The following is an 8,778-nucleotide window of genomic DNA, read 5'->3' as shown; positions in this document are numbered from 1 at the left end:
AGGATCAGCCCTGGGTGTTCATTGGAAGGACTGATATTGAAGCTGAAACTCCAATACTTTGGCCACTTGACGTGAAGAACTGATTCATTGGAAAAGACCCTGATGCTGGGAAAGATTGAAGGCGGGAGGAGAAGGGGATGACAGAGGGTGAGATGGCTGGATGGCATCACTGACTCGATAGACATGAGTTTGAGTGAATTCCAGGAGTTGGTGATGGACAGGGAGGCCTGGCGTGCTGCGATTCATGGGGTCGCAAAGAGTCGGACACGACTGAGCAACTGAACTGAATTGAACTGAAGACATCAGTGTTTGCTGTTGTTATTTAGTTGCTCCGTCATGTCTGACTCTTTGTGACCGCCTGGACTGTAGCCTGCCAGGCTCCTCTGTCCATGGGATTCTCCAGGCAAGAATACTGGAATGGGTTGCCATGCCCTCCTCCAGGGGGTCTTCCAACCCAAGGTTCAAATCCACGTCTCCCGCATTGTGGGGGGCAGATTCTTTACTGTTGAGCCACCTGGAAGCCCTCAGTGTTTGTGACTGACATCTAAAATGTATAATGGCCGGGCTTCCCTGGCGGTCCAGTGGTTAAGAGTCCACCTGCAGTGCAGGGGACACTGGTTGATCCCTGGTCTGGGAAGATTCCACATGCTGTGAAGCAGCTGGGTCCATGCACCACAACTGCTGAGCCCACACTCTAGAGCCCGAGAGCCACACCTACTAAAGCCCACGGGCCAGAGCCTGTGTTCCACAACAAGAGAAGCCACGGCAGTGAGAAGCCCGTGCCCCGCAGCTGGAGGGCAGCCCCTGTTCTCCACAGCCAGACAGAGCCCACATGCAGCAGCAAAGAGCTGGCACAGCCAAAACTTGTAAAACGCTTTTTTAATTATAAAATGTATTATAGGTAGCGGGGAGTTTTCATTCAGCAAATACCGATTGCCTTTTATGCCGAATACTTTCCTCAGTACTTGGGATTACGTTAGTGAATAGGAGAGACAAAGATGGCATGAAGTTTTATTATGACACTGGTTTCATGAAATGAATTTTCTATTGATTGCATATTTATTTTCAAATTATATTTCTGCTCTGATCTAAGTACTGTATATGATAAAGTTTTTTTAAAAGAAAATGTAAAAGAAGCTGCAGTAGCCCCCTTACGTGCAAAAGCAATTATAATAGAGCAAGTAGCTGTGTCTCCCGAGCAGAAAGGACGGACGTGGAGTGAGGGTGGGTTGAAACCATATCAAGGCTTAGTTACAAACTTTTTATAACGTTTTCTGCTTATAATAAGAGCTCTCCAGGTAACAGGAGAAGAGATGCGTTACTGGCTTTTTGCCTGGAGCTCATTTTATTTGGACCCTCTGTGCCCGATTGAAAGAAGTCTGTGTACCCTTCCCACTTCCCAGACGTCCTTATATCTCCTGATTTCTCTAGAACTGTATTTTCTAATAAATGACATGAGGGGAGGACTGAATTTTGGTTTAGATGTTTAAAATCTGAATTTTAAAAAATAGATTCTGATGTGGAGGAGTTTCTCAGGAAGATTTGCACGTGAATTAAGGTGTTAATACTGCTTGTGAAAGGGAAGCCACAGCCGCTTGACGCAGGTCATTCTGTTTGGGAGCACTTCTCACCGCTGTGGTTTTTCTGACTAAATCCAGACTTGTCCACATGTTACGTATACAGTCTCAGGAAACAGACGTTTCTGGGCAAAGGGTGTCCTGAGTGAGGGGATATCATGTATGCCACATATGCAGACCACTGGCAGTCAGGGTGCCAGCCATGATTTCCAGAAGCTTCGTGAAGGATTTCTATCCAGACGAGTTATCTTTCTGAACAGAATTGTAGAAATGCCACAGCACTTTTGTGTACTCCACTGTTGTGCTGTTATTTGTTATTTCTGATAATTTAATAAAAGGTTGTGAACATTAATAAGTAAATAAACAAAGGTGTTACTAATGCCAAGTCTACTCTCAGGGTTCAAGCAGGTAAAGTTAGAAGAGCAGACTGGCCAGGAATGAAGTGTGCCCATAGGGTAGTTTTTATTATTGGCACCTTTTTTAAAATGCTTCTTTTTTTGAAAAATAAGGTAGACTTGAGTTGGAGTCAGCACAAAAGTTATTTAGATATCACTCCTAGTTTCTATTGCTTTTAGTAAAGAATATCCTTAGCTTTTTAAACAGTTTTTATTTATTTTTGGCTGCACTGGGTCTTTGTTGCTGCACACGGGTTTCTCTAGTCGCAGCCAGTTGGAGCTATTGTTTTTCCAGAGCACAGGCTCTAGGTGCGAGGTCTTTAGTCGTTGTGGTGCATAGGCCCAATTGCCTTGGAAACTTCCCAGACTAGGGATCGAACCCATGTCCCCTCCACTGGCAGACAGACTCCTAATCACTGGACCACCAGGGAAGTCCATCCTTTAGCTCTTTATTAAAGACACTTTGCTGCTGCTGCTGCTAAGTTGCTTCAGTCATGTCCGACTCTGTTCGACCCCACAGACGGCAGCCCACCACGCTCCGCCGTCCCTGGGATTCTCCAGGCAAGAACACTGGAGTGGGTTGCCATTTCCTTCTCCGATGCATGAAAGTGAAAAGTGAAAGTGAAGTTGTTCAGTCGTGTCCGACTCTTAGCGACCCCATGGACTGCAGCCTACCAGGCTCCTCCGTCCATGGGATTTTCCAGGCAAGAGTACTGGAGTGGGGTGCCATTGCCTTCTCCAAAAGATACTTTAGCATCTTTAAAATGAGGTCTATAATATATAAACATGAGCTTATGCTAGAACTGTGCATTAGGCTTAACAAAAATGTCTTCTCAGAGGTTAGTTTCCCTGTTTGATATGAGGCAGACAGGGCTTTCCAGAGGCAAACATTTTGAAATCTAGTATTTGTTTTCTGTTGCTCACCTTCACTTCAGCCTCTCCTCTTTGTGGCAGCATGGCCTTTTTGTTTTAGGCACCCTGTGTCAACTTGATTTCTTCATGTGCTTTTAAAAAAAAGTCTAGTATCAGTCACTTAAGCTTGCTTCATGATGGACTGAGTCCACATGGAGAAGTTTGTTAGCTTATGTTAACATGTTAAGTTCTTTGTTTCTGGTGGTATAATAGAAGGAATTACAGAGATCAGTATGCAGAAGGGATGGTTTGGTTTTAAGGAGAGCAGAGGAAGTTCTCAAACCATACTGATTCTGAGGTCTTGCTTAGGGCTAGTAAATCTCTTCATAGGAGGAGATCAGAAGGGAATCAAATCCACTTTACAGATTTTCAGTAGGGAAGAGAGGATCCAGAATAGAAAGCAGTTGGCCAAAAGTGACACAACTGTTTTTAACAAAGCCAACACTAAGTCCTCTTTCGTCTTAGGGGTTCTTTCTCTGCTTCTTTGAAATCCTAATGCAACCACCCACAGAATTACAGAACTTTATTAAGTTGACTGTATGTTAGAATGATTCCACTGTATAAATAATAACTTGGCTGTGTATGCAATGAAAAAGAGTAGTAGAATGTTACACACAAAAATATTATCAAAACAGTAACTGAAGTAGAGTTACTAGAAGAAATAACTACTTGCCTTAGCTTAGAGGCTTCCCTAGTGGCTCCAATGGTAAAGAACCCGCCTGCCAGTGCAGGAGACACAGTAGACGTAGGTTCCATCCCTGGGTCAGGAAGATCTCCTGGAGGAGGAAATGGCAACCCACTCCCTTATTCCTGCCTGGAGAATCCCACAGACAGAGGAGCCTGGTGGGCTACCGTCCATGGGATTGAAAGAGTCAGACACGACTGAGAGACTCACACACACACTGGCTTTATAATGTTAATGTCAATAGAAAACATGTTTGTCACTCTTGTATTTATAATGTTCATTCATTCCTTTGCTTTTTTATCTTGAAGACTAGGAACGGATAACTGGAAGAAATTGTCTGGGTGTCAACATATTACTAGTACCAAATGCAACTTTTCTTCAGTCGAGCTTGAAAATGTTTTTGAAAAAATTGAATTGCGCATAAGAGCAGAAGAAGGGAACAACACTTCCACATGGTATGAGGTTGAGCCATTTGTACCATTTCTAGAAGGTAAGAAAAAGTTGCCAGCTGAATTATATTGAATTCTTTATTAAATATTACCAGCACAGCTCACTTCCCAAGCCCATTCATTTGCATTATATAAAATCTCCCATCTTTAAAAAAATCAAAAAGAACAAAGATTCCCTTAAACTGGTATCTCCTTCCTGCTATGACTTCATTTTCCTGCTTTCCTTCTAGTGGTGGTTCTCAGAGTGTGGTCTCCAAGAGATCTATCAAGTCAAAACCATTTTCCTAATGGAAACTTACTTAATAAAACTTACTTGCCTTTTTCATCTTCATTCTGTCGTGGGTGTACCCTGGAGTTTTCTAGAGGCTGTTTGATGTAAGATGGCGACTGACTGGTGATGCAGAAGTAGGTGTGAGACACAGCTGTCTTCCTTATTAGGCCAGACATTAAAGAGATTTGAACAAAATGTTCAAACTGCTCTTCTAAGTTTTTTGGCTTGTTTGTTTTGGAAAATACAGACATTGTTTTATCATACAATAGGTTTCATCATTACTGTTTTTTAATGAATTGATAGATATTTTACATTTTTATCAATTTTGACATCTGATATGCTGAACATTGAAAGACACAGCCCATGTAAACAAGAACTCTTTAGGACCCTCGATTTCTCTTAAGAGTGTAACGGATCCCAAGACCAGAAAGTTCAAGAACCACCACCCTATTCCATAACTCACACAAGGATGATCCGTATCCCTTCTCTGTACATGTACACTTTCCCTCCCACTCCCTCTCCAGCCCTCCGCGTTGGAGTTTTGTTCCCCATCACTACACTAAAACCACTTGCCAAGGTCACCGTGACCTCGACAGTGCCGGGTGGATTCCCAGGGAGTGAGTGTCACTCCCTTCTGAAACCCTTCTCTCTCAGTTCTCGAGGGCACTGTGCTTTCCAGGCTCTCCTCCTGCTCCTTGGTTGCTCCTTTGCCAATTTCTTCTTGTCTCCCAGACCTTAAAATGTTGGACGGCAGCGGGCCTCAGTCTGCAGGGCTCCGCCATTGAACCTCCTGTCTCAGTGCAGCCTCCACCAGGAATCGTAAGGCTTTCAACACCCTCTGTGCTCTCAACTCCTCAGTTTACGTCCCAGCGCCATCCTTCTCCTACCTCAGCGAGCTGCGTCACCAGCTCTCCAGTCAGCATCTCCTCTTAGAGGTCCGAAAGTCATCTCAAAAACTTTTTAAATTTTATTTATTTATAGCTGGCCATGCTGGATCTTCGTTGCCTCTCATGGGCAGGTGGGGGTACTCTTCAGTTGCAGTGCTTGGGCTCCTCATTGCAGTGGCTTCTCTCGTTGCAGAGCACAGGCTCTAGATGCTCAGGCTTCAGTAGTTGCCGCACACGCGCTTATTTGCTCCAAGGCGTCTAGAATTGTCCCGGACCAGGGATCAAACCCATGTCCCCTGCTTTGGAAGGCGGATTCTCAACCACCAGCCCCAGGGAAGTCCCTCGTCTCAAATTTAAAATGGCCAGAGTTCTAGCTTTCCCCCCTCCAGACCCACTCTTCTTGCAGTTTTTTCCATCTCTGTTAATGACGTCACCTATTATTTGCTCAGGCAGGAGCCCTGACATCACCTTTGATACCTCTCTCTCATCTTCCATCCAGTCCATCAACAGATTCCGAGCGATCAGACCGCTTCTCACTTCAGCCCGGCTGTCAGCCCTCCCTGCTGCTCTCACCTGCCCAGGAGCTTTCCTGCTTCCTGACATGCTACCTGGGGTGGTCTTTCCCAAATGTAAATCAGGTTCTGGCGACCTTACAGTCCCAGACTACAAGTTCTGCCTGTTAGCCAGAGTCTAGCTGCATCTCGCATCTTATTTTCTACCACCCAGGCACTCGAGCGCCCCCTAGTGTCTCTTGAAAACGGTGAGCACGTTCCGGAGCCCATGGGGTGCTCTCAGCCTGCCTTGCTTGACCTCACCGTATTCAGACCTCACCTCGATCAGGCCTCAGCTCAAACATCTCAGGGAGCCTTCTCCTCACTGACTCACCTAAAACAGTCGTTGCCACCCTTCTCTGTCCCTTTATATCGCTTCATTTCTTCTTACAGCATGCATGACATTATAACATTTTATATATATATATATTTGGGATTTTTGGCCACATTTCTCAGTAAAGTGTAAGCTCCATGAGGGATTTTCTCCTTTTTTAGATGCCAGGCACATATTTAAGTGCTTAGAATTATTTATTGTATGAATGTTTTGACTTGTATTAGTGAACTTACATAGTAAATGTTTTGATTTTCACAGCTCAGATTGGTCCCCCAGATGTGCATTTAGAAGCTGAAGATAAGGCAATAATACTGAGTATCTCTCCCCCTGGAACAAAAGATAGTATCATGTGGGCTATGGATCGTTCAAGCTTTAGGTATAGCGTCGTTATCTGGAAAAACTCTTCAAGTCTAGAAGTAAGCATTATTTTTATCTTTGTTTGATGTGAGAGAAGAATGACATGAATTAATTGTAAAATTTGACTTTTTTTAAAGAACAGACTTCTCTTTTTTAAAATTATAGGAAAGAACGGAAACTGTTTATCCCGAAGATAAAATTTATAAACTGTCACCAGAGATTACTTATTGTTTAAAAGTTAAAGCAGAACTGCGTTTACAAAGTAGAGTTGGTTGCTATAGTCCAGTGTATTGTATAAATACCACAGGTAAGAAGGAAGTTTTGCTTTCAATTCAGTAACTATATATATAAGTTGTTTGTTGTTGTTCAGTTACTAAGTTGTGTCTGACTCTTTGCAACCACATGGACTGTAGCCCACCAAGCTCCTCTGTCCTCCACTACCTCCCTAAGTTTGCTCAAATTCATGTCCATTGAGTTGGTGACTCTATCCAACCATCTCATCCTCTGCTGCCCTCTTCACCTTTTGCCTTCAATCTTTCCCAGCATCAGGGTCTTTTCCAGTGAGTCAGCTCTTTGCATCAGGTGGCCAAAGTGTTGGAGCTTCAGCTTCAGCAACAGTCCTTCCAATGAATATTCAAGGCTGATTTCCTTTAGGATTGACTGGTTTGATCTTCTTGTAATCTATTAATTAATTGGCAACCTTTTAATTTTGGCATTTTTCCCATAGTTGCTGAATTTTTTGTGTTGGTTTAGTAGACATCAAAACAAAAACATTCTCATGTTGATGTAGGCAGAATCCAAAGCAATATTGTAAAGCTATTATCCTCCAATTAAAAAGAAATACCTTTTAAAAAAAAAGCACACATTTTAACAGCATTTACACAAGCAAGAATGTTATTTGGGATTTTTGTCTCAAGTAAACAGTAATGAAAATTCTGTGTAAAAGTCCAAGTATTTTCTAATGACAGAAATTGTTTTTACTTGTTCAGAATCCATGAGAAGGGGAGATAGTCACTAGAAAAGCAGTTAGTATTCCAAAAAGCATACGTTTATAGGTGAAAAGTTAAATTATGAAAGCATCCTGATACATTTTATCTGTGGCATCTTGCCAGCAATTAAGGTTTAAGGGTAGGAACTTGAATTTATTGTTTTAATTATAAATTTAGTATGCTTTGTTCTTAAAATCAAGCAGTGTAGAAGGGAATTAAAGGAAAGATCTCCTCTCCTGCTTCCTGACCCCACTCTGTTCACCAGAGACAAGCATCCCCAGCAGTGTGCACACAGTGTTCCCTGCGTTTCCTCAAGGCTTATATTAGCATATACTCAGACTTACAGTTTCGGGTTGTTTTATCTTTTAAATTAAGGAATAAAGTTCTGTGTACACTCTTCTGTATTTAAAATGGATAACCAACAAGGACCTACTGTATAGCACATGGAACTCTGCTCAGTGTTACGTGGCAGCCTTGATGGGAGGAGAGTTTGGGGGAGAATAAATACATGTGCATGTATCTCTAAGTCCCTTTGCTGTTCACTTGAAACTATCATAGCATTATTAATCTGCTATACCCCAAACAAAATAAAAAGTTTTAAAAAATAAATAAAGTCATGTCAGATATATTTTAAACTTGCTTGCTTAACCCAATATATTGAGGTTCTCTTTTTATGTCAATACATATAGATCTATCACATTCTTTTAAATGGCTGTATAGTATTACCTTGTGTGAATACACACCATTATTTAGCTATCCTTTTCTCTTCTTGCCCATGCTGTTAAGAATTCTTGGCATCTGTTCTCTCACTAGAGTAAATGTGTGTGCTTTCTTGTGTGTTCCTTGTCTTCTAGAGAGACATAAAGTACCTTCACCAGAAAATATACAAATCAATGCTGACAGCCAGATCTATGTTCTTAAGTGGGATTACCCATATGAAAACGTAACTTTTCAAGCTCAGTGGCTCCGGTAAGTTCTTTCCCATAAATGTCCTTTTGCAGTTTATTTTTGCCCAGTGTGTTAGGTTTCTTTTCACTCTGCTTCAGCCACCTGTTGTTCTTTGCACACATTCGGCCTGATGGAAAGGTGGTTATGATGCATTGGAACTGGGGTGTTTAATTCTAGTCCCAGCTCTGCCAATAACCGTCTGGAGTGTCAATGAGACCCAGTCACTTCTTTTGGCCTCAGTTTCTTCACTTCTGAAATGGCTGTATTATAATATCTAGTGTTCTTAGTAATGTTAGTTGTTCAGTCACGCCCGATTCTTTGTGACCCCATAGACTGTAGCCCGCCAGCCTCCTCTGTCCATGGAATTCTCCAGGCAAGGATACTGGAGTGGGTGGCCATTCCCTTCTTCCGGGGATCTTCCCG

The 8,778-nt window shown here is 42.5% G+C and overlaps 1 protein-coding gene across 1 annotated transcript in view; it reads left to right on the top strand.

Moving 5' to 3' along the window:
* The window catches only part of IFNAR1 (interferon (alpha, beta and omega) receptor 1), a 24,612-nt gene that overhangs the window by 3,499 nt on the left and 12,335 nt on the right, over positions 1-8,778 (top strand). The window contains exons 2-5 of the mRNA XM_010862289.1: positions 3,878-4,059; positions 6,320-6,477; positions 6,584-6,725; positions 8,262-8,376. Coding sequence (XP_010860591.1) covers positions 3,878-4,059; positions 6,320-6,477; positions 6,584-6,725; positions 8,262-8,376 — 597 coding nt within the window. The remainder of the gene's footprint in view (positions 1-3,877; positions 4,060-6,319; positions 6,478-6,583; positions 6,726-8,261; positions 8,377-8,778) is intronic.

Source organism: Bison bison, unplaced genomic scaffold (assembly GCF_000754665.1).
Source record: "Bison bison bison isolate TAMUID 2011002044 unplaced genomic scaffold, Bison_UMD1.0 scf7180017864481, whole genome shotgun sequence".
In the NCBI taxonomy this organism is placed as follows: domain Eukaryota; kingdom Metazoa; phylum Chordata; class Mammalia; order Artiodactyla; family Bovidae; genus Bison; species Bison bison.
This window is presented reverse-complemented; position numbering and strand designations above follow the sequence as displayed.